The sequence below is a fragment of the Leishmania panamensis genome (genome assembly GCF_000755165.1).
Source record: "Leishmania panamensis strain MHOM/PA/94/PSC-1 chromosome 33 sequence".
NCBI lineage: Eukaryota > Euglenozoa > Kinetoplastea > Trypanosomatida > Trypanosomatidae > Leishmania > Leishmania panamensis.
The window spans coordinates 320,472-344,013 of NC_025880.1; the positions used below are offsets into that span (position 1 = coordinate 320,472).

General features: G+C 59.1%; 7 protein-coding genes across 7 annotated transcripts, besides 3 other annotated features; all 7 read left to right on the forward strand.

Annotated features, from left to right (window-relative positions):
* Positions 1 to 847: 847 nt before the first annotated feature.
* Positions 848 to 2,590, forward strand: LPMP_330940 (dnaj chaperone-like protein; the record flags this gene model as incomplete). The annotated part of the gene is made up of 1 exon (XM_010703885.1): positions 848 to 2,590. The coding sequence occupies one exon, from the start codon at positions 848 to 850 to the stop codon at positions 2,588 to 2,590; it is 1,743 nt and encodes a 580-aa protein (XP_010702187.1).
* A 729-nt stretch (positions 2,591 to 3,319) lies between these two features.
* Positions 3,320 to 3,568: a repeat region.
* Positions 3,569 to 3,837: 269 nt separating this feature from the next.
* On the forward strand, positions 3,838 to 4,191 carry LPMP_330950 (hypothetical protein; the record flags this gene model as incomplete). The annotated part of the gene is made up of 1 exon (XM_010703886.1): positions 3,838 to 4,191. The coding sequence occupies one exon, from the start codon at positions 3,838 to 3,840 to the stop codon at positions 4,189 to 4,191; it is 354 nt and encodes a 117-aa protein (XP_010702188.1).
* A 1,033-nt stretch (positions 4,192 to 5,224) lies between these two features.
* On the forward strand, positions 5,225 to 5,884 carry LPMP_330960 (40S ribosomal protein S3, putative; the record flags this gene model as incomplete). Its single annotated transcript, XM_010703887.1, has 1 exon — positions 5,225 to 5,884. One exon carries the CDS (start codon positions 5,225 to 5,227, stop codon positions 5,882 to 5,884), a length of 660 nt encoding a protein of 219 aa, XP_010702189.1.
* Positions 5,885 to 6,831: 947 nt separating this feature from the next.
* LPMP_330970 (hypothetical protein) lies at positions 6,832 to 9,480 on the forward strand (the record flags this gene model as incomplete). Its single annotated transcript, XM_010703888.1, has 1 exon — positions 6,832 to 9,480. One exon carries the CDS (start codon positions 6,832 to 6,834, stop codon positions 9,478 to 9,480), a length of 2,649 nt encoding a protein of 882 aa, XP_010702190.1.
* An 82-nt stretch (positions 9,481 to 9,562) lies between these two features.
* Positions 9,563 to 10,004: a repeat region.
* Positions 10,005 to 10,996: 992 nt separating this feature from the next.
* On the forward strand, positions 10,997 to 12,649 carry LPMP_330980 (hypothetical protein; the record flags this gene model as incomplete). The annotated part of the gene is made up of 1 exon (XM_010703889.1): positions 10,997 to 12,649. The coding sequence occupies one exon, from the start codon at positions 10,997 to 10,999 to the stop codon at positions 12,647 to 12,649; it is 1,653 nt and encodes a 550-aa protein (XP_010702191.1).
* Positions 12,650 to 12,942: 293 nt separating this feature from the next.
* Positions 12,943 to 13,384: a repeat region.
* Positions 13,385 to 14,174: 790 nt separating this feature from the next.
* On the forward strand, positions 14,175 to 17,624 carry LPMP_330990 (hypothetical protein; the record flags this gene model as incomplete). The annotated part of the gene is made up of 1 exon (XM_010703890.1): positions 14,175 to 17,624. One exon carries the CDS (start codon positions 14,175 to 14,177, stop codon positions 17,622 to 17,624), a length of 3,450 nt encoding a protein of 1,149 aa, XP_010702192.1.
* A 1,028-nt stretch (positions 17,625 to 18,652) lies between these two features.
* On the forward strand, positions 18,653 to 23,542 carry LPMP_331000 (hypothetical protein; the record flags this gene model as incomplete). The annotated part of the gene is made up of 1 exon (XM_010703891.1): positions 18,653 to 23,542. One exon carries the CDS (start codon positions 18,653 to 18,655, stop codon positions 23,540 to 23,542), a length of 4,890 nt encoding a protein of 1,629 aa, XP_010702193.1.

Below are 23,542 nucleotides of genomic sequence, written 5' to 3' on the forward strand. Positions count from 1 at the left end.
GTTAAAGACCTTGGAAGGCCGTACTTTACCTCACACACGGTAATGCAGATCCCCTCATTCACCCAACAGCTTAGCTGATAGGTGCATCATGTAGGGAAGGTATTCAATAGCTGCCCATACCCCTCTCTACGCATCCCTGTTTTGCGAGACTCCTTGCAGCCTTCTTCCCCTCCTTGTAGTTTTGTTTACGATCTATTCCGGTTTGTTGGTGGGGATGGTGGTGGGCTTTTCCTCCCTCTCTCTCGGTCGCTGTTCGCCCCTCTCGCCAGTCTGCCCTTTAACGTCCGTTACGTACACATTTGCATGCCTCTATCCCCCATCCCCGCTACTTGGTGTGCCCCTATTGCATCCCTTTCTTTTCTGTTTAACTTCCCTCCCTGCTTGCCTTCAAGTGGGTGACTTTGCTGTTGGTGCAATGTGTTGTTGCCGGATGGCCTTCGGCTCCTCACCCCCACCCCCGCCCCTATTCGTCACGTCCACTGCTCCGCTAACTTCTCTCTCTCTCTCCCTCACGCCCTCCACTTTGCCCGACATACACGCTGCAGGTACCGCTCAGAGTGACTCCTCCCATCACACAGTGGGGCACACACACACACGGAAAGGGAAGCAATGCCTGCCATCCTTCAAGGATACCTGCTCCAACTCACCCACTTCTATAGCTTCTAAGTCGTCTCTATATCTCAACGATCGCGCCAAAACACAGACACAAATTCATTTGTGGAAGAGAAGTTTGTGTAGATCTCTATTCACTCTCGTTGTGTGTAGCCCCCCCCCACTCCTCCTTCGTTCCTCTACCTACCTCACTTCACCGTCTCCTCTCTCTCTCTCAGAACACCCAGAAAAGAGAATGGTTGACTTCTACGCCGTGCTGGAAGTGGAGAAGGGAGCAACTCAGGAGCAAATTAAGCGGAACTACCATCGTCTTGCCTTGCGTTACCACCCCGACAAGGCGGGGCCAGATGGTGCTGTCCGCTTCAAGGAGGTGAGCACCGCCTATGAGGTGCTCTCGAACAAGCGCAAAAAAAATATTTATGACCGCTATGGCGAGGCCGGACTGGATGCGCTCGAAAACCCGGTCGCGGGTGCCGCATTTAGCACTTTCGGCTCCACCGCGCCCGTCTTGGTGGTAATCGGTACCCTATTCCTTTATGCTGTCATGCTTCTGCTTTTTCTGGTGTTTCTGGTGGCCTTTGTGGACGGCCGGCTGCCCACGTGGAACTACACGAAGGTGTTCTCGCCGCTTTTTGTGCTGGACTTTCTGGTTGGCATACCGGCGCTTATCCTCTTAGGCGTATTCCTCACCATGTCACCGCTCAGCTTGCACATACACTGCATGCTTCTCTCGTTACTGTGTGCTGTCGCCTTGACCATTGTCATCCCGATCGCCAAGGACCGGAGCGAGGCTCGCGCTGGTGCTGGACGCACCGACATCAAGTGGCGGGTATGGCTCATTCCTGGCTACTTGTGCTCCGCATTCGCCTTCATCGCTATTGTGCTGGTGTCCTTTCCGACGGAGAGCCGTATTCTCACCCTCAAGTCCATCGGCTTGGTGCGTCTCGCCAACTACGCCCGCGTCAGCTTCGTTTTCGCCCTCGTGCAGGGATGCTGCATAATCGTCTTCTTCGCCCTGGTGGCGTGCCGCGCTGATGAGGTGATCACCACCAACTACTTCATTGTTGTTGGTCTCCCGGTCTTTCTGCTGCTCACGCTTTTCCTCGTGAACCGCTTCGTGCTCAGCTTGCTCAGCGGCTACATCAGCGACGTGCCACCCGAGGTGGCAGCGGCAGCAGCAGCGCGCGAGCTGAACACAAATGGTGGCGAGGCACCTGTACATGACTCCAACGAGAACGGCAACGACGCCCCGCACCCGTCGCGGTGTGGCTCATGTAACCCGATGAGCAATGGTGCTGTCGAGGGACGCGACTGTGCCCATCCACAAGCGCGCGCCGGGCTCGAAGAGCAGTTCTACCCCACTGAATCCCACGCACACAACAGCCATCACGGCAATGAGAACGATAATGACAGGCGGGAGCAGCAGGGTGAGTCCATTGGCAAGAACCCGTACGCTGGCCAGCACTCCTCTGTCTGCGGTATTCTCGCCAGTATGATAACCAGCATTATTGTCGTTGGCCTGCTGATCGCATCAACTGCCATGATAGCGGTACGACTGAATCACTTCTACATTCACCGCACCTATGATGGTGTCCTCTCTTTGACCAATGCATGCATTCCTCTCTTTATTATCCTCAGCGCCGTGGTTCTTTCGATGCTCAACGGATGCCTCATGTTCTGCTGTTGCAGCGCCTTCACGGCGGCGGAAGTCCATATGTCAGAGACAGAGCACGGCAACCAACAGGACGAAAAGGAAGAAAGCGAGGTTGAGCTGCAGGACAACGTTCACGCCGACCGGACTCAGCTGGCAGACGAGGCAGTACCCGGTATGCCACCTAACAATAGGGCTACCACAGGCCGTCCAGCTGCAACAGTGTCAGCCACGTCTTTTACGGCTGCACCGGCGACAGCGGACGGACGTGCCCAGACGCCGTTGGACCGCCAGCCAGACAACACACGCCTCTCCGATGTGGATTAGAAGGGTAAGCTGGCGAGCGCGATGGGGGGCCCAGGAGCACAGGACGGTACTCGACAGGCGGGTTCTGGGGAAGCGGCAAGTTAAAGCAACCTTCGTGTGCAGTGTCACGCCTTTCTCGAGTGCCCCTCCTCACTTCCTCCGTGCACCATCCTCTCCCACTGGTTGTGTTACCCATGTCCCTTAGTCAGTTTAGTGACGGACATAGTTGCTCTGGGAGCATACATGACATTGCCTCCCCCCTTTTGCTCTCTGGTGTGTGTTCGTGTGTGTGTGTGTGTGTGTGTGTGTGATGTGTGCCTGTGCACGTGGTCACAAGCCGCGTGCGCCTCATTGCTTTTCCTTCACGCTCTTGTGGAAAAGGGAAGCAGCTCTACGACGCCCGAAGGCATGTGCAAGGCAGCTGGGAGGAGGGAAGGGGGCGCCATCACCGAACGGAAGGAGAGTGTTTGGCGACATGGTGCTTATGATAACGTGCGCCCTGGTGTGTGCGCCTATTTGGCTGGTTGTGGCTTAAGGTGCGTCTCGATCCAAAGGCGCGCGTCTTCCCTGCTGGTTAATGGACGAAGACAACAGTACAAGAAAGTGCAAGCGGAAGGACACACGCTCCCATGCTCATCGCAAGTAAACTGTTGTGCAGCCTTTAACCTAAAAAATGAGTCGCACGAAAGTGTGCAACTAGAGGAAGCATCCTCCTCTGCCTTTCATTTCTTTGGATTCAACACCCTCTCCCCCCCCCACCCCCCACCACCACTCACTCTGGGTGGGGAAGCCAAGCAACCCCCCCCTCCATCCCCTGCCGCATCCTGAACCACTCCTGGTGTCGGCGGCCAGGTCCTTGGGCGGCGTTGCGTCGGAGCGACCTGCGGCCGCGAACACGCCTGTTCCGCCCATGTGCCAGCGTGATGCGGACGGACGCCACCCGACCCTCGCTGCCCACAGGTGTGTGGAGGGGGGTACCTGCGCCACGCCGAGGGATGCTGAATAAGCACGCGGGGAAACACCTCCTTTCCCCTCACTTCACGCTCACGAATCGTGTGGTCGTCCGTGCTTTGGGCATCGTTTCGTGTGAGGCTTTGTCTGCAGCCGTATTCCCCCCTCGTGTACTCAACGTCGTCTTCCACCGTTGCGCTCTGCAGGAACTCATCTGACACACACCTTGCGGTCTTGTACTCATCTTGTTCGTTTTTCACTCCGTGCAACAGCGCCAAGGCATATTAGCGTCAAGACCAGCACGAACCTTCATTGCCATGTACTTGGCTGTCTTCCACGAGTTTGCCCACCCGGAGGTACTGGAGAAGGTTAAGTCGGAGGGTATCTGCGACGTGGATGTGGCTCCAGAGCCTAACAAGCTGGCCGTCTCGGAGGAGGAGCAGCAGGTAGTGCGCTGCAACGCGAAGCTGATCACCGTAAAGCACAACATTACTGGGATCCGTGACGCCTTTGATGGCATGACGGAAGGGGAGCTGGAGAAGAACGATAATCAAGTAGACCAGAAGCTGCAGCAGCTTGTCGCGCTCGGCTTTCAGGTTGTGGAGCGCCACCCAAAGACGTCGGCTGGTCGCCCAATGCTGGACCGCGTGATCCTGTCGTACCCGGTTTAGCTCCAACTAGCGAAAAAAGTGAAGCGTGATAAGGGTTTTTATGCTCCCAGACCATGGCGCCGTGCTGGTGCAATCTTTGTCGCTAACGGAGGCTTCAGCCCTCTGTCACGTCCATCTTGTGTGTGCGTGCGTCTGTGACTGGAGCCGATGGGCAGCGTGTCGTTGCTTCTGTGTGTCTTTTCTTTCCTTGAAATGCCCCCGCCTCGTAATGCTCTCAACCCACTGTAAGCAATTGAAGAGGGAAAACTCACGGGGAGGCAGGCAGCAATGCCCACTGCCGTTGAAACAGCTTCACTCCCAGCAGTGCCGTCACATCAATTGTTGTCACAGTGAAAGAGAAGAACAAGCCGTCAGCATTCGGTTTGGCATCTGTGCCGGCGTTTGTGCTGACGGTCTCCGTTGTGCCTCCTGGTCTCCTCGTGGAGGGACGGAGTGAGCACTTCACCCTGTTACATGTGTGTGTGTGTGTGTGTGTGCAGCTGTTGTGCGTGTGTAAAGCTAAGGACCCTGTTTGGAGGACGTGGGAAAACCGATGTTAAGAGGAATCTGCATATGAGCGAATGAGAAGTGGTTGTGCAGTGGCGCACAAAGCTAAAATAAGGGATCAATGACAGCACTGCCGCTCTTCTCTTCTGCTGTTCTCCGTGTTGGCGGTGCGTTGCCACTAACGTCTCCCCGCGCCTCTGTGCTGTACCGCCGCTTCACGCGATCGCAGATCGAAACGGCAAGTCTGGCGTCTTGCACGCGCCTTTTCCAGCGACTCCCCTACTCTCCCTTGTTGGCGCCACTCCTGCTTGCCATGTCGATGCGTTCTTATTTTTCTTACTTTCCGGCCCTCGTTCTCTGTAATGTGCCCAACAATACGAAACACTCACTCGTAATCCGACACCCAACGCCTGCGCTCACACATGCATACCTGCTCTTTTGCGTCCTCCGTGTGCTACTCGAAATACTTATCAATCTTTCTTCTTGTCGTCTCCAGTTGGGTCGTTCTCGACAAACCTTCCCATCTCACCCCCACCCACTCGCAGAAATGGGTCCGCTCTCCAAGAAGCGCATGATCGTCCGCGACGGCGTGTTCTACGCCGAGCTGTTCGAGTTTCTCAAGCGCGAGCTGGCTGAGGAGGGCTTCTCGGGTGTCTCCTACCACATCACGACGCTCCGCACGGAAATCGTGATCAAGGCGACGAAGACCCGTGAGGTACTCGGTGTGAACGGCCGCCGAATCCGCGAGCTGACGGCCTGCATCCAGCAGCGCTTCAACTACAAGGAGGGCAAGCTCCAGTTGTACGTTGAGCGCGTTGAGGTGCGCGGCCTGTCGGCGATGGCGCAGGTGGAGTCCCTCCGCTTCAAGCTCCTGAGCAACCTGCAGGTGCGCCGCGCTGCCATGGGCATCATCCGCTACGTCATGGAGTCTGGTGCCAAGGGCTGCGAGGTCACTGTCGGTGGAAAGATCAAGGGCCAGCGTGCGAAGAGCATGACCTTCCGCGATGGCTACATGATCAAGTCCGGTACGGCCCATAAGTCCTTCGTTGACTCCGCCTGCCGTCACTGCTACATGCGCGCCGGCTGCATCGGGGTCAAGGTTAAGATTATGCTGCCGGGTGACTCGACTGGCCGCAACGGCCCGTCAGAGCCGCTGCCGGATGTGATCACTGTGATCGAGCCGAAGCAAATCACCGCGTCCGAGTAAGGCCACCATACCCGCTACGCTGGTGACCGCGCTTGCGCCCGCGTGTCTCAACCTTGCTTTCCGGGAAGACCTTATCTAACGCGGGGAGTTAGGCTGCCGCACTAGGCACACATGCGCCATCATCAATGCATCTTTGCATAGTATGGGATCCTGTGCCCAGCACAGTCTGTGTGCGTGTACGTGTACATCAGCGTATCTCCGGCCCAACGCTTGTGTGAACAGCTCTCCGTGCGTTCACTCTCTCCCCTCACTTGAGTTTTGCTTTGTTTCTGTTTTTCGTGATTTCTCGTGCGCTCCAAACAAAAAGGAACTCTCACACCTGTACTTGACTAGTGTATGGGGCACATGCGTCTGTCGCTGCGCTGCAGTCGCTCCTACGCGCCACTGTCCCTAACCTCTCTCTCGTGTGCCCATGCCGTGCAGTGAACCATGGCGGGTCAGCATTAGTGGTGCTTACACTCGTTATGGGGGACGAGGAAGTGCACTTCTCCGTTTCTCTCTAAGGAGTAGGGAGGAGAAGGTGATGGTGGAGGCGGAAAACAGACTTGTCAGGCCGGTGTGTTGGCGCCAAACTGTCTCACACTCGTTTGCACACGCAAACGATCAAGTGCGCACATGGGTGTGTCTTTGTGTGCGTGTGAATTTGGCGGCGACACACAGGGGTCACTTCTCTTTTCTTTCGACGGTGTGGGCAAACTACCACTCCACGCGGCTGCATGGTGGAGGTTCAGTGCGACACTGAGCTCTCACCCGCGTGATACCTTCAGCTTTTCGAACTCACCCTTCCCTTTCACTCTCACGCCATACGCATCTCTTTCTCCCACACGCGCGCATGCACGACAGTGTCACCTGCAGCAGTATTACTAGCAAAGAGGAGGAAAGGCTGAACTGTACCGCTTCGAGAAGCTCTTTGGCCACTGCTTGGAAGAGTTGCAAATTTCCGCCTGATGAACGCTCAGGCCACCACCTCACTCTCGGCGATGGCGACGCTTCGCAGTAATAAGGCGGCGCAATCGACTTCGGTAGCTGGAGTGCCGGGTTCGCGGCAGCCGCACTCGTTACGTCTTGCGGCACCGCTGTCCTCCTCTGCCGCTGCCGCGGCGCTTGCTCTCACAAGTAAGCAGCGTTTCGTGAGAAAGGACACACTGCACAGCATTGCCTTTCTCCTGCGTCACGTGGCAGTGCAGATTGAGGCGGCCGCGCTGCAGGATGTGATGGCAGATCCTGTGGCGAGCGAGTATATCATGGCGAGTGTGGACCGTGCAGACGAGCTCAACAGCACCACCGCCAGCGCGAGCGCGCCGGCTGCGCCTTGCTTTCCCAGCGACGCAGACCGACCTGCCCATCGTTCGATGTCGTCATCGGAGAGCGGGGCGGACTGGGTGGCTGACGCCTGGGTGCCCTCACCACGGCATGACACGGTAACTCAGGGCATGGATTCACCGCTGTCGAGACCCACCACGGTCTCTAATAATTTGGTGCGCGTGCCCTCTATGCCGACATCGTCGTCTATTGGGAGTCGGTCTCGGCATGGTCGCCCCTCACTACCCTTGTCGGAGCTGCATCGTCAGTCTCGCTCTGCTGTTAGCAGAACTCCCATTGAGCAGGCGATTCACGCCGCGATCGCTGCTGCCAGAAGCCAGACACCCCCGTACAGCTTTCCAGAAAAGTGGTTTGGCCACCCGGCTGAGGCGGTTGCATTGCATTCCGCGCAGAGCTTGGCAAGGGACACTGTCCTCAACCCCAGCATGAGGCGAGCCTTGGCGGCAACTGCGAAGGGGTTTCGACCCCATTGGCAGGCGCCGGAATTCTCCTCAAAGCATGCTTTGACCACCAGCACCTCCTTTGTCACCGTTTCACAATCGGAGTCTCCGGGCACCGCCGTGACCTTACCGCCGCCGCCGCCGCCGACTAGGCCGGTCACTGCGACGCACCGCAGCCCCTCCTACAACCGTGCTGACCAGAAGAAGGTGTTAGCGGTTGCCACCGCGCAGCCACCACTTTTTTTCGACAATGTGCTACTCGATCCTGAGACTAACCGCTACCTTTTCAGAGGCTGTGCGTTCCGTGAGGAGGCCCGAGTTCTACAGGCGCCTGCAGTGAGTGCTTCCCTGACAACGGCGTCTTACGTAGGCGACAGGGAGAGCAGAGACCACGCCAACAAGCCCTCGCGCGGCTCGTTGTCACCGTCGCTGCTCCTTGTGCGAGAGTATATCCCAATCTCAGCGGAGTGCAGCGTTGTCGGGGAGGAGCTGCAGCCGCTCGACGCGAGTCGTGACGACACCGACGCCGTTGTGGTTCAGTGTTTCTCCCTCTTGCCATCGCAGCTGGCGCACATTCGGCCCAATCAATACCAGCTGCTCCCCGAGAGCACCATTGTAAGGTGCCTGCTTGTTGCGTTACCGGGCTGCGTGACACTTGCGACACCGCTGGACGCCTTCTTGCACAATGTGCGGCACAGCCTCCTCATGGTGGCAGGATATTCGGTGGACCGTCTCCTGGGTAATCCGCACGGAGCAACGAAGGAGACCCGCCAGCCTGGCGGCACTCGCACGTCGTCGCCCACGGCAACTATGACTTCCTCCACATCTACCGCCCACGAAAGTATCTTGTATTCGAGTTCCTCGCTGGAAGTGACCTGCGGCGGCGGGGCCTCCATTATCTCAGCTTCAGGCGCTGCCACTAAGGCCTCGTTGGACACCACTGGGAGGGATCGAGATGCCGCGCGAATCGCCGTAGTGCAGGAGAAACTTGCACAGGTTGTGCTGCCGGACATACTCGACGAGGCGATGCACGCCATTTGCAGCACCCTTGTGGTGTACTGCACTCAACGCGAGCAGTGGCGTCACATGCGAGTCGCCGTGGATGCCGTGCTCGTGCTGCAGCGCTTCTTTCGCGGCTGCCTCGCGGTAAAGGAGCGCGCGGTGCGGCGAATGATGCGGTTGTGGCGCCGGCTCGAAGTAGATGCACGACTGAAGCTGCAGGAGCACCGACCGCTGCCAAGCGCAGTAGAGAAGATAGACTCGGTGGCAAACAACATTCTGCAGGAGCACATGCTCACATCGACGAGCTACAAGCGCGCGTTTATTGAGGAGCAGTGGGCGCAGCGGCGTCGCTCCTTCGCTGCGTGGAGGCAGGATAAGGAGTGGGACAGCGTGTTTGCGTCAGCCGGGTGGCGCAAGCAAAGCAGTGTAGATGACAATGCCACCGACAGCGCAGCGGAGAAGCGACTGCGTAGTGCGAGACTGAGCGCCGCAGAGCAGCTCCGCCTGGAGTCGGAGTTTAACAAGCGTCGAGGCTGGTCAAGCACCGTGATGCTGCAGTGCGTGGTGCCTCCTTCGTCCCCAACTGCTGCCGAGACGTATGCTGAGCGTGAGCAAGTTGCAATTCGTCGTCTTCTCAGCTGGTACATAGACCCACGCGAGCTTCTCTACCTGAGTCATCAGCGGTTGCTGGAAACCCTGAAGGGATCCGTCTTTCGGATGGAGGAGGTGCAGCTCGAGCTCAAGCGTGCCACAAACAGGGTGATGCAGGAGGACAGTACAACACCGCTCACTGATTCTGTGTCATGCAACAGCGTTCATCAGCGCAGGTAAGCATCACACAGAAACCTGCTCTCTGTGCAACTAGAGGAAACAACCTCCTCTGCCTTTCATTTATTTGGATTCAACACCCTTTCCCCCCCTCCCCCCACCACCACTCACTCTGGGTGGGGAAGCCAAGCAACCCCCCCTCCATCCCCTGCCGCATGCTGAACCACTCCTGGTGTCGGCGGCCAGGTCCTTGGGCGGCGTTGCGTCGGAGCGACCTGCGGCCGCGAACACGCCTGTTCCGCCCATGTGCCAGCGTGATGCGGACGGACGCCACCCGACCCTCGCTGCCCACAGGTGTGCGGAGGGGGGGGGCACCTGCGCCACGCCGAGGGATGCACCTCGTGGCGACCTGCGGAGTGGGCAGGTAGAGTTCGAGGCAGGGGCTGTGCTGAGATGACTGGGGCGGAGCGTTGTGGTAACGCGCGTCTCAAGCACTGCTTTGCACGACACGATGGGCCTGTGACAGGCCGGGGCGCCGAGAGCAGTGGGAGGTTGTGTGCTGTACGGCCGGGAGTGGAGGCACGCTGGCAAAAGAAACGAGTGCACCTCTTCCCCTGTTTTGCACGTCTAACATTCTGCACTTTGCTAGTGCCGCATATGTAGAGTATGAGGTATACTAGTCATCGGCGATGTGTGTGTGTGTATCTGGTGATGTCGCGCGTGTTCAACGAAGGTAACCTAGTAGGTATGCCTAAAGCAGCGATGCTCGAACATCGCGGGTGGTCAAGCGAGACTTTGCTTCGCTTAGCACGGAATACTTACCGTCCCTAGCGTACACTGTTGTCGTGCGGAGATTCTTTTCTTGCGTCTCTCTGCCACCCGTCTGCTCCCTATACCCCGATGTAAAGCGCCAGCATGTCTTTGCTGGCTTTTTCGCCTTGTTTGCTTGTTTGTTTTTCTCTGTTTTCGATTCTTACTCGCGCATTCGGTGCGTATACTCTCCCTCTCCCTCCCTGTTGTGTGATTTCCTGCTATTTTGTGCTCATCCTACCCCTATGCGAAATTGATAAGTGCCAGAGGAGTGAACACGTCCCCATGTACAAGACACAGCAACGTCGGCAAACTAAGCGTTGCTCACATGACTGTAGGCATCTGCAGTAGAGTCACCATTTATGGGCCTGCACGTGTATGAGGGGTACCTGGTGACTTTCTCACGCCTCCTTCCTCACCTGTCTGGCTTCAGGGCAACGCTTGTGACTTGTCAGCGAAGTGCTAACAGTTGCACCGGTGCGTCCAGCTTCACTGACGTGAGGAGCATGATCCCCTCTCTTCGTCACATCCCTCTCCATCCGTACTTCTCTCCTCTACCTGTCACTCCCGTGCACCACCACCACCACGCACGTACGCATGCACGTACAAAGCAGCAGAGCGCGTCAAGGAATTGGGCCTCCTACAAGCACATGACTCGGTGTGCAGCCGACACAAATCAATCGGCCACGCACTGCCATCAGCTCCCTGTGCTCCCTCCACGTTCTCTTTTTTCACTCGCGTAGTTGCGAGTGCAACCTGAACGCACAAAATGCCGTCCCCCTCACCTTTCTCTTCTAGTGTTTTCGAGCGCCTCTCGTATTCGCAGCGAGGCACCGGAAAGAACAGAGGCGCGCAATCGCTTGCCCGTCGCTCCCAGGAACTTGGGGCACAGCTATGCGGCCGGCTGTCCCAGATGTCCCTTGAGGTAAACTCTGCGGCATTCGGTGGCACCGCTACCATTGCTGCTGACGTCGGCGCTGCTGCCCGCGATGCCGACTCACCGTTGGCGCCTTCATTCTCTTCTCCTGCCACCGCGCCGCTATGCTTCATGGAGGACGTGCACCGTGACCTCTCGGCTCACTACGGCTCCCATGCGGTCCGACGCGGCCTTGCGAAGCCACTTGGCCCGTGCGTGCACCCCGTCATTCGCAAAGGGAGATTTGCCGCGCAGAGTACAGGAATGCATAGTCCCTTGTACATGCGGGTGTGGTTACTGCGATTGGTGCGTCGATGCTGGTGCCCTCGTTGCGGTGTGTGGCTCACCCGCGGCAGCACGCCCACGCACACCGAGGTCAAAGCAAGCCGAACCATACTCGCCACACTGAAGGAGTGCCGCGTGCGACGTCAACTCCGTTCCTCACGTCACGCCACCACACGCGGCCGATTCATGTTGTGTTGTCTTCGCTGTCTCGACACTGCCCAGCGCGCCGCCAAGAGACACACAAGCCTCTCAGAAATCGCCACTAGTGAGCAGCAGCGGAAACAAGGTGCGGACAGGAACACCGCTGAGAACGTTTCGCTGTCTACAAGGCGCGCGGCACGAGAGGCACGTGCTACCCGTGTCGAACGAGCTTTAAAGGCTCTTTTAGCCGAGGCCCGAGTACCACGCCGAAACCGTCGCTGCCGCAGGCGCAGTCAACGTCGCCGTCGCGACAGCAAAGAAGAGGCTAGGAAAGGGGCAAAGGTGGCTGTGCACGCGGATTCTGGCAACCCGGCAGCAGTACTTCAACATAGCTCTTCTGCGTCTCAAGTCACACACAAGCTTGCTCTCTCGCTTGTGCACAAGACGACACCGCTGGCTGGCATCGCTGGCTCTGGAAACACCACCAAAACGTCGGCGGCGTCACTGCCAACGACTGCCCGCACAGCCCAGAAGAGTTTGCAGGGTCTGGTGCCGAGTGGTCCACTGAAGAAAAGTGCGCTGCGGGTCTCTGCCATGCCCCCGCGTCAACAGAGTCCAAAGAAGTTGCCGGCCACTGTCTCCAGCGCTTGCGAGGTCAGCATGGTAACTGCAGAACCCGCAGTGGTCGTTTCATCAACCGTACGAATCCCTCCACCTTTGCCATCCTCGTCTATCAATATCAGCGGGGCACACGCGCCCATTACCGATTGGCCTGTGGAAGCGGTGCAAGAAGAAGAAATGAAGACAGCTAGCAGGACCCCAGGCACCAGTAGTAAGAACACACCCGCAACGACCTCAGTCTCAGCCCCGACGTTTCCCTTCACGGACTCGCGGCCGTCTTGCGCTCCTCCTGGTCCACACGAGCCCCCAAGGCCTGCAAAGGCAATCGCATCCACGCTGCGCACATCGAATACTCCAAAGAGGGCCGCCTGTCCCCCTGCCAAGGATGCATCCACGACGAAAAAGCCAACCACCGCGAAGAAGAAACTCATGGACACTATGAACCAGCTCGGGTTTTGAGGACGGTCGGAGAGGTTGTGACGACCAGAAGGGCAGAAAATGCCTTCACTGGAAGTGGACCGGTGACATCCTCGACAGTGCGCTCTCCGTGCGTCTTTCTAGTTGTTGGTCTGAACATACCACCACAGCCTTCCTTCGTGCACTGCTGCCTCCTACTTTGGTCGCACAATGTCTCCGGCAGGGGTCAATTTTAGCGCGCGTTCTCTTTTTCTTTTTCTCTCTTCGCTATAGTCTTGATGAGGTGAGGGCACCTCAGTGCGTGGTGTATCAGGGGCCCAGTACCTCCCTCTCCCCCCCCCTACCCCCCACCACCACTCACTCTGGGTGGGGAAGCCAAGCAACCCCCCCTCCATCCCCTGCTGCATCCTGAACCACTCCTGGTGTCGGCGGCCAGGTCCTTGGGCGGCGTTGCGTCGGAGCGACCTGCGGCCGCGAACACGCCTGTTCCGCCCATGTGCCAGCGTGATGCGGACGGACGCCACCCGACCCTCGCTGCCCACAGGTGTGCGGAGGGGGGGGGCACCTGCGCCACGCCGAGGGATGCACCTCGTGGCGACCTGCGGAGTGGGCAGGTAGAGTTCGAGGCAGGGGCTGTGCTGAGATGACTGGGGCGGAGCGTTGTGGTAACGCGCGTCTCAAGCCCTGCTTTGCACGACACGATGGGCCTGTGGCAGGCCGGGGCGCCGAGAGCAGTGGGAGGTTGTGTGCTGTACGGCCGGGAGTGGAGGCACGTTGAAACGGAAATTTACTCTGACACATCTTTACGCCTCTCTCTGTGCGTCTGTGGTGTTGCACAGCGCAGATCCCCGCAGCGTTGCCGCTCTTCACGCGTCTTGCGGCAGCTCATGCCGCTGTGTCCCTGGGCTGTGGTGACGCAAATGATGACGAAAGGAAAGAATACAAGTATCTCGGGAAGGCACGCCGGAGCGCTGAGTATGCACTGTCTTGTATGGCAGGCCCCTCCTCTCTCTCTGTTCCTTCTCTGCGGATACAGGAAGAGAGAGAGTGTGTGTGCTATTTTGCTTTATTTCTGCTTGTTGCCCCTCTACTATGCGCATAGGGGGGCAGCCTTGAGTCAGTGCTCTGTCGTGCCTTTCGGCGTACTCCACTTCATTCTCCGCCTCCTTGCCTGTTGTGGTTATCGCCTCCGCCTTCGTGGCGTTTGGCTTAAATGTGCGCCCATATGTGTACTCCGGACGACTCGCAGAGTGCTGTTAACGTTTCTGCTTTGTCTCTGTCGCTCACTTGATTCCCCTTCGTGCACGCTATCGACTTTGCAGGATCTTGGGGGGCGATTGGTAGACGTCTCAACGTCAAACACACACCGTCACTCACGCGCGTGCAGACTGCGCTCACTCCTCCCTCCCCCGCTTCCCCCACCCGGTTTCCCCTCCCCTTCCTCTGCCCTTTTTGCCTTCTCTCTCGCCGGCGCAGTGCTCGGTACTTTTCTACTGCTCTCTCAGCACCTCTTGCGCGCTTTTTGTAGCGCTCTCAGCAAAGAAGAGCCTCGGCGAAGTGGGCGAAAATGCCTGTCGTTGTGTCGATGCACGCCTGCTCGGCGTGGCCGGTGAGCATCGACCTCGTCGCTTTTCGTTTTTTCTTGGCGGGGTACTCGGCTGAGGAGGCGGTGGAGCAGCTCATGGTGCCGCAGAGTAAAGCGCAAACAGCGGTACCGCGCTGGCGCACGTCCTCTGCATCACCCTCGTCCTCAAGGTCATCGGACTCGGGCAGAGACTCGCACCCGGGCTCGGCGTCGTCGTTGTGGTTCGTTTCCCGCTCTGTGGAGCACCGTCGCCATCGGCGGCATCAGCGGAAGTCTCAGCAACTGCAGCGCTCGCTCTCTGTGATGCACAATGCGCAGCAGCAGACCGAAGACAAGCGCTTAGAGGCCGAGGATGAGAGTCCTCATATCACAATGCCCACCACGGAGGCAGCTCTGCCTCGTACCAGCTCAACAGGACGCTTCGAGAGCGACGAGTGCATACCGACCACCGCCGCAGCTCCAAGCAGTACCCCCGTGTTCAGCAGTAGCACCACCCACGTCTCCGCTTCATCCACGACTATCGGTGTGGCAGCGTCCTCCGCGGTTTCCCACCCCATCTCGGACGTCCACACATACCGCCATCGCCATCGTCAGCATCAGTATCGAGACAAGTTGCAGGGCGGCTTCGACAACAAAAAGCCGCACCACACAGCATCACACTCGCGCCGTTCGCGCACAGCCGCCCCGCCGTCGAAGGTGAGCAGCGAGTCGACTCCACTTTCGGCTGGCTTCAGCAGTTCCAGACGCCTCACCGATTACGCTACCGTCTCCACTACCGCTGCCGCCCCCGGCGATGCCAGCAGCGGTAGTGGAGCGCGGGCAGGTGGATCGAGCAGCAACCACCATCTTCACCACGTCAACTTCGGCGATGTGAAGGCATCCTCATCTTCGCATCAGCTCCGCGAGAAGCGCCGCAAAGCCAACCCAGATCAGCAGTGCTTCTTCTTGAATGAGGGCTACATCAAGTTTCAGCTGCAGCTACAGGATGTTGAGGCAATCGGCGGGAGCCCCGTCGGCTCCTCCTCCCTGCAGAGTCGCTACCTGTTCGAGGAGGTGACGGAACAGTATCAGACGTTTCGCGAGCTGTCACGCGAGGAGCAGCTCGGCTCCCCCTATGCGTTTCTCTCCAACTATTATATTCCCATACCCGTGGCAACGCGTCTGCAGCTACTGCAAATGTTCTACGAGACGGACGTGGGCATCTTTCGGTGGGCCTTCGGCGACAAGCTCAGCCGCTTCGACTTGCCCGCAGCGCTGAGTGCAGCGTGCGAGGAAAACGTGAGCGGAGCTCTCTCGGCGGGTGCGGTGGGACTCAGCAGTAACTCTGGTAGCAGCAGCGGTGCCGCAGACGGGGTAGGCAGCGCCGCGTCCTTCTGGACCAGCCGGTGGAAGAGCTCCCCCAGCAAGCTTGCAACAATGGACGCGGCGACGGTGAAGCGGCTCAGCGAGCAGCACGTCGACGCCCTTCGTCGTCAGTGGGAAAATGTCAAGCGCGTCTGCGTCACTGTCGCAGCCCTCTATCGCGGCAGAGGCGGAATGTGCGTTCCCCTCGATATGCCCCTCCTGACGACCATCCAGCAGTGCTTCGGACTACGCAACGAGCAGGCTGTCAATTACGCCACAGCAGCCTTCGGCTTCGAGCACCACCTGGAGACGCGTCTCTTTGAGCACTTGCACAACTTCAGCGAGTACGGCGTGATCTGCACCATCGTGGCATCTTTGTGGTGTGACTGCTCCGGTTATTTCTTAAGTGGGGTTTTCCGTGACGGATGCCGCCGACTTGGTCGCCTGCTGGATGAGTATCGCATTCTGTCGGAACTTCACTTCATCGTCTTTGGTGAGGCAATGCGTCCGCGGTGGCAGGTGCAGCTGGACGAGGTGCAGCGCGTCATCACAACCTCTTCTCATGTCGACAAAAATGCGATGGCTTCAGCAACGGCAGCGGTTTCTGGGACGAGTCCTGTCACCTCAGGCATCAGCGGCGGTGGCGGCAGCGTTGCAACGCCAACGACAGTGTCCGGTGGTGCTCTGCCTATCTTCTCGAGTAGCGTCGCTGGGGTGGGCAGCGGTCACTTTGGCGGCACGACAGGCGGGACCGCGCCTGACTCGGGCAACGCCAGCACGTTCACCCCGTCAGTAACCCCGACTACAAGCGGGCCGCCTTGCGCGAACAACGTGCACTCACCGTTCAGCGGCAACGGGCAGTACAGCCGGCCCTTTTTGATGGAGTTCCCGTCCCTGATGAAGCACCTTTTTCGCATCTGCGTGACCCTCGGCAACAATGGTGGTCTCAACGACGGCCTCGACATCTTCTTCACTCGCATCTACTCTTACTTGGAGCTTCTCAGCTCACGAACGGCGTCTGCGATCGCGTCGCGCATGGTGAACACCGCTGCATCAGGCGGGTTTACCACGACCGGTGCCGCTGCTGCTCCTGGGACTGGGGCCCATGCCTGCGCTCTGTCTGGCCAGTTTGGTGGGTTCACTGGCGGTGGTGACGCCGTGCCTGGCATTGGCGCATCCGTAGCGCCGTCTGGTCGACCGCCGCTGCCGCCGTACAGTGGCCGCGTGCGGAGCGATGACGACTTGAGCCGCGTCGCGGCTGACAGCGTAGGTACGAGGGTACCAGCTACCGCCTCGACACCACCGCCCCAGAGTGCATTCTCGTCGTCCACCGGTTTGACGCGCAGTGGCACGAGCCTCGGCAGACCGCTTGGCGTAGGACTTCCTCGCGTGACGTCTTCCGGTCATCTTCCTCGCCAAGTTAGTGGCAGAGGAGGTGGCGATACGGACGCGATGTCGCTGCACACAATGGCACGCGCTGCTCACCTCACCACCGCCGCAGGAAGCAACGGTTGCGTCGATGAGGGTTTTGCCGCGAGCACTTCATTCCCCTACGCGATCTCTACTATCATAAACACCTCCTTGACTCAGCCTGCCAGCGCTCTGCTACCCTTGACTGCAGCCATCACCGCCCATAACAGCTATACAATCGACAGCTTCGCCTCTTCACCGCTATTACCTGCGCTGAGAACTTACGGCTTTGCGTCAGAAGACGAGCCTACAGACAGGAACACGGACGCAGGGTACGGACACGGTGAGGCGGTGGCCCCGCCCATGCCGGGTGGCGTCCACCCAGCGAGCTGCTCTTCACCACATAACAGCGGTGGCATTTCCTTCGCGACGGCACAGCCCGGGCCTGCCTCGACGTCGTTCTTACCGTCCCAGGTGAGTGACATGGTGCTGAAAGTGATTGACAAGCGATATCTGCGCGAACTCTGCATGTTGCTCACAGCCCTGCCCCTTGCGTGGCGCCAGCTGACAGTGCTGACGCACGAAGACCACATGACGACCGACAAGGCTGTGTGTGATGTGATGATGGCACTGAAGTCAATCACGCAGGTGCTCATGGCTTCGGACGACTTTCATTAGGCGTGCTCGGACTCTATTCGTGTGTGGGTGTGGGTGTACGATGGTGTTGTGCAGACGTACATGCGTCGCGAGAGAGAGATGCCTGAGTGAGCCTAAATGACGCACACAGGTGGCTGATCGAGGGAGCACGCAAGCGACCTGCGGCACCCGTGCGGACAAACGTACATCTCAAAACCTCCTCCCTTTTCCCTTGAGGAAGAAAAAGGGGAAATGAACAGAAAAAAAGAGAGGGCCGAGTTGCAGCAGTTGGGGCACGACGGTCTTCCAGGCGTGGGGGTGGACCCTTCTTCGTTTTTTTTTTCGCCTTTTAACGCCTTAGACAGCGCAGCACCATCAAGTGCGCGATACCGCAGCACTACTCTTCACTAGGACTAGCTCCCTCCCTCCGTTCCCCTTTCCCGCCTCCTCCATCCCAGCGTGAGGCTTTTTTTCGAATGGGATTGCTTGATTGTACTGCCAACATCCGCCTCTCTTTACCTCACCCTTCTCCTTTTCATCGTTGCGCGTGGCTACGCAGAGCAAAGAGTGGCCTCCTGGTGACGCACAGGTGTTTGGTGCGCGAGCGATTTCTTTTTCCTCGCCTGTTTCACTGGGACACTTCCGTTCCCCTGCGCATCCAACGAGCACAGACACGCGCACACACCCCTTCGCACAAGCGCACATACTCACGTTGCGTTGCAGTACTTCTTTTTTTTTTTTGCTTACGTTGTCAGCCCTTCACCCTCCATCTCCTCCCTGCACCCCCCATTCCCCCCGCACTGAACCATTGCAGGTGAGGGCTGGTGTGTCTGGACAACCAAACAAAGTTGAGTCGTATGCAGCCCTCCCGAAGCGGAAGCAAGCGGCCGATGACTGTGCGTGGTGGCGCGAGCGCTAGTCGCTCGCAAGATGCACCGCTAGGCCAGTGGATCGATAGCGATATCCGACCCTCAAACGCGTCCTCGATCTCTCCGTCGGTCGTGCCAAGTGACAACCCCTTATCGCCACCCAATGTCGTGGCAGCGACGACGACAGCGACCACAACCGCTATGACCAGCAACGCCGCCCGCTACGCCGCGACACTTGGAGCCAACCTCCTGCATGAGTGGATCTTAGCCGTCAAGCAGCCATCTCCGCCTACCGTGACCGCCGCACCTTCAACTGTTGTAGACGCAGCGCAGGAAGGAGGGGTGCGCAAAACGCACTTTGCATCAACCGTGGCGTACTTCCCACTGGAGGAGCGAATTGGCCTGCCAGAGTTGAAGAGCATCTTGGGCGCGTTTCAAGCGCCCCCGCACGGGGCAGTGACCCGATGGTTGGACGCATCATCAAGCAAGGGCTCAGGTAGCGGAACTGCTGACCGTGTTGTAGCGCTGCGAGCGCTGAATACGTCCCGCTCGGTAGATGAGCTTTCTGTCATCGTCGCTGACCTCCCGCGAAACCCAAATCCTGCGCAGCGGCCTGGCCAGCAACGCACGCGTGACGCGACTGACGTGCATTCATCTGCAGCAGGTAAGGGACACATGCACTCGCCTGCCCTTTCTCTTCCGCTTTCTGCGCCAACTCTAGGTTTGCGAAGCTTGTCTCAGGAGGAGTTCATCCGCGCCATCCAGAGCGCAGTGCCATCTGCCACCGTGCCTGACATCCTGTCACTGCTCAGAAAGGCAATCTCCGAGACCCAGGAGACCGTCTCCTGGAGTGAGCTGACCGCGTTTCTGGTTACCCGCTCACGGCAGAAGGCCGACGTCGCCCTCGAAAATCAGCGCTTCGTCCTCGGCGGCCCGCCACGCGGGATGCGCTTTGACGATCAGCATGGCAGCCCCATCACGTGCGTCGCGATGGAGCCGATGCGTCGCCTCCTCGTGACGGGGTGTAGTGAGGGGTCAGTGCGAGCCTGGAGCAGCGGCAGTGACCTTGTCTACCGTGGCCTACTGCTTCAGGTGGACAAGTGGATTGTGGGGCTGCATTGGGGGTGCAAGCAGCGTGTTCTCTACGTCGTCACGATGGATCGCTGGGTATACATTCTGAGTGGCTCCACGTACGAGGTGCTGCGCGTCTACCACGGCCGTGGCATCACCGAGTCCTCAGTCAATATGACGTACGCAAGCGAGACTATCGGCACTGTGCATGTCGGCGGGGTGCCGCAGACAAAGAACCTTGTATCGAGTGCTCGCAGCTATGGCGGAGTGCGCCTCGTCCCGCCGGGCATCAGCCCCTTCAATAAATCGAAGACGTCGTTGTCACCGCGTCCCCCTACGAGCCGCTCCGGCTCGTGCAAGTCACATAAGGAGCGCATGCAGCGTCTGCTTTCTTCTGCCATGCACGCGTGCCGTGCCGTGCATACGATGAGCAAAGAAACGGCTACCCCTGAGCACCCGCACCGCAGCACGTCAACACAGACTGACGCGACCAGCACGGCAGTGAGTACAAGTGCATCACAGGTGTCCTCGTCAGGCACACCGATGCCCTCTCCTTTACCTACATCTTCTCTGGCTATGGTCTATTCGCTGACGACCACCGATGCCGCTGAGGCGTTGCACCAGGACAACACCCCGCTTACTGGGGCTGGCAGAGGCCCCTATGTTCGCCAAGAACTGGAGGAGGGTGTTCTTACTGCCCTAGTTGACCCCGTGACAGCGACGGCGTTTCATGAATCTGCTCTCCAAGAGGATGTGCTACTGCTCGGGACGAGCACTGGTGACGTTTTTCTCTTTCAGCTGGCGCATCAGAACCACCTCAGCAGAAAGCGGGTGCTGGTGGCACGGCACATCTTCCGTCAGCTTCACCGCGGCCGTGTTACAAAGCTCGATCTGCTGCTGTCTCTGCACGCTCTAGTCAGTTCAGGCGACGACGGACACGTCTGCGTCACTTCTCCCGTGGCTGGGCAGCCACTTAGGGCCTTTTACGCGGCTGGCCTCCCCGATCAGCACGCAAGCGTAACTGACTTCGACGTGCACCCGCAGCTGAAGATGTTGCTGACCGTCGGCCCAGAGCGGCGGGCGCTGGTGTGGGAATGGTCCCAGCCCTTACCCATCGCACTGCTCGGCCCGGCCAATAGCCCTTGCTGCGGGGCCGCCTTCATGGGTGATCAGGTGCTCACGATGAGCCTCGATGGAGTGCTACACGTCTATGACTGCAAAGGGTTCCACTTTCAACAGGAGCTCTCCTTGGCCACAGCGGGCTCCCTCGATCGCTTCGGCGGTGCCGTTGGGGCCACTCACTCCGTCATCTCGCGGATGCATGTGGATGAGGCGCGGAAGCGGGTGCTGTGCTTTGGGCACTTCCCCCTTTCCTTGTGCGTGAAATGGCAGGTCTCCTCTGACTTTCCGGAGCGCTACCGAGGGCACCACACGCCGATGCTCACGACGCTGTCTTCGCGTATCTTTGGACAGGTAGTGACAGTGGGAACAGACGGTGTTGTTATGACGTGGATGCCACGCTCAGGGGTGAAGGAGTCGTCGTTTCTTCTCTCAAACTTCTCAAACACGACGTCAGCTTCAGCCCCGCTTCGGCCGACGGCTGCCTCCATGGACGTCTTGCAGCGCCGCCTACTCACAGGCTTTGCTAACGGGGTCATGGTTGTATGGAGCATCCTGAACGGCCAAGTTGAGCGCGTCTTGACAGCGGCCGCTGCGACAGCATTACCGTCACCTTCGTTGTCGCCAGCAGCTTTGGGAGGCACGGCGAAGAAGACAATGAATTCAATGTCCGGCAGCAGCAGCAGCAGCAGCCCTGTTGTCACCGCCTCGGAGTGGTCTGTGACGGCCACTGCAGCGGTGGCGATACCATCGACAAGGCGCGATGTCACCGCAGTCGGCTCCCTTCTGCGCCACCGGTCTATTTCATACATCTTCGCCATTGGCTCGCATCTATACGTGGACGCGGCAGTGGATAGCACTGGTGCCGCCGCGCGGAGCAGCGGTCCTCAGCTCGGCGAATACTCCACGACGCCGGCGTCGTCGTGGACGGTGCCGAGTGCGTTGGGCGATGTAACAATGCTAGTGCAGCTGGGGCCGCAGCTTATCGGGTGCTCCACCGCCTCTGGAGCAGTGCTTCTGTACAACGTACTCTTCGAGCGGCAGGAAGGTGCGGCACTGTGGGTGCGCGAGTCTCTTCTATCCCCGGCATGGGCAACCGGTGGTCTTCTCTCTCCTACGCCAACCTCGACTGCCATGGGCGGCGACGTTGTCAACATCGGAGGTCCGAGTGCGTTGCCGCAGCGAAACAGCACTGTGTCGGCCGCCGGTCCGCTGATGGGCAGCAGCGGCACGCACAGTCAGCGCACCGTCCCTGGCGCCGCCACACTTTTTCTCGCGTCCCTCGTGAACACAGCCAGGGCTACTGGAACGCCAGAGGCGGCTAGCGCTGACTCGACAACACCGGCGGCAGTGATGACGGGTGCTGTTGTCTCGCGTGTAAACTGCATGATGACATTGCCGACTGTTCACCCGCGGCTGCTGCTCGTGGGTCAGGAGGATGGCACCGTGTCGTTTTGGCACACCCTACGTCGCGTTTGCCTGGGCGCTGTGAACTTGACAACTGCGGCTGGCGTCGAGGATGCAAAACAGGGCGAGAGTGCAATAGTGATCATGAGCATGGAGGAGACAGATGGGCGAATGCTCGTGTTTGGCGACGGAGAGGGAAAAGTGCACGTATGTCTTGTGAAGTGGAAGTTGCTGACGGATTCGCACGAGCAGACAGCTGCTCTCGCCATGCCGAACTTTGCCCTGTACTCTCTGACGCCGACTCCAAAGGAGGAGCAACTCCCAGCGGTGGCAGCGTCGACGACGAGCGCATCAGACGATGCACAGGCTGCCGAGCGGTCGCTGCCGGTGCTGCAGCAGCTGGAGCGCGTACACGTGTTTGCAAGTGGGCTCGCATTGTCCGGAATCCGTGTTGTTCACGCAGAGGAGACCGCCCCGCTCGACTGTGCCGCCGCGCCGCCGCCCAAGACAGACACTGAGGCCGAAGCTGCTGCTACGGCGCTGGAAGAGGACAGGGACAGCCCTGCGGATAGTATCTCGCTGGGGGCACGCAAGGATTCTGGCAAGGCTCGTCTGCTCATCATCTGCACCGGCGTCGACCACTACGTGCGCGTCTTCACGCTGGCTGGATTTCCCATCGGAGAGCTCGGAATGGACGCATGGGATGCCGCGCGACCATCAGCCTTTCGCTTCATGGGCGAACCGACTGTTCCGCCTGCTGTGCCGCTGCCCTGCTCACCTGCTGGTAACTTTAATTGGCAACAGGAGGAGCACAACGCCATCACGAAAAGTGGCTGCTACCACGATTACTTGGCCGACCTGTACGCGACGCATCATACGCGACCTGAGATGCCAGTCGGGTCTTCCAGGGAACTCACACACGGTGGTAGCGTGTCGCTACGGCGAGCAATGGGCGGATCCGTCTACTTCGAGTGCACTGGCAGTCCCCCTTCACACGCCGCCGCTAGAACGTCGTTGGCGCCACGTCCGTCACTTCCTGACGCCATGCACCCGCTAGACAGGGTTGGGAGCGCCACGACAGTGGACAAGCTGCCGAGCTACGGACACCCAAGTGTCACTGCTTTTGCGGAGAACGCCGAAGCGGGCACGGGCCTTAGGCGCGAGTTGTGCTCCGACGTTGCCAGCGGATTTCTCCTCTCGGGCCTGAGGCCCGGCCAAACTGGCCCGCCCAAGCACTGTCTCACTGCACGCCTCCGGCAAAACACGCGACACCGCTATGAAACAGGTCGACACCTTCGAGGGGTGCTAAAGCGCGCGTATGCACGTCAGCTCCAGGACCGCAACCTCCAGGGGCACACATCGCCGTTCTTGTCGTACCACCAGCCGCGAGCTGCCCATTCTCCTGCTCAGTGGCCCCGAGGCATCCTGTGCTGCAGAGAGCGGGCAAGCAGAGACACGGTCGGTGTCCCTCTCTGCAGCCAGCGAGTCCAGTGA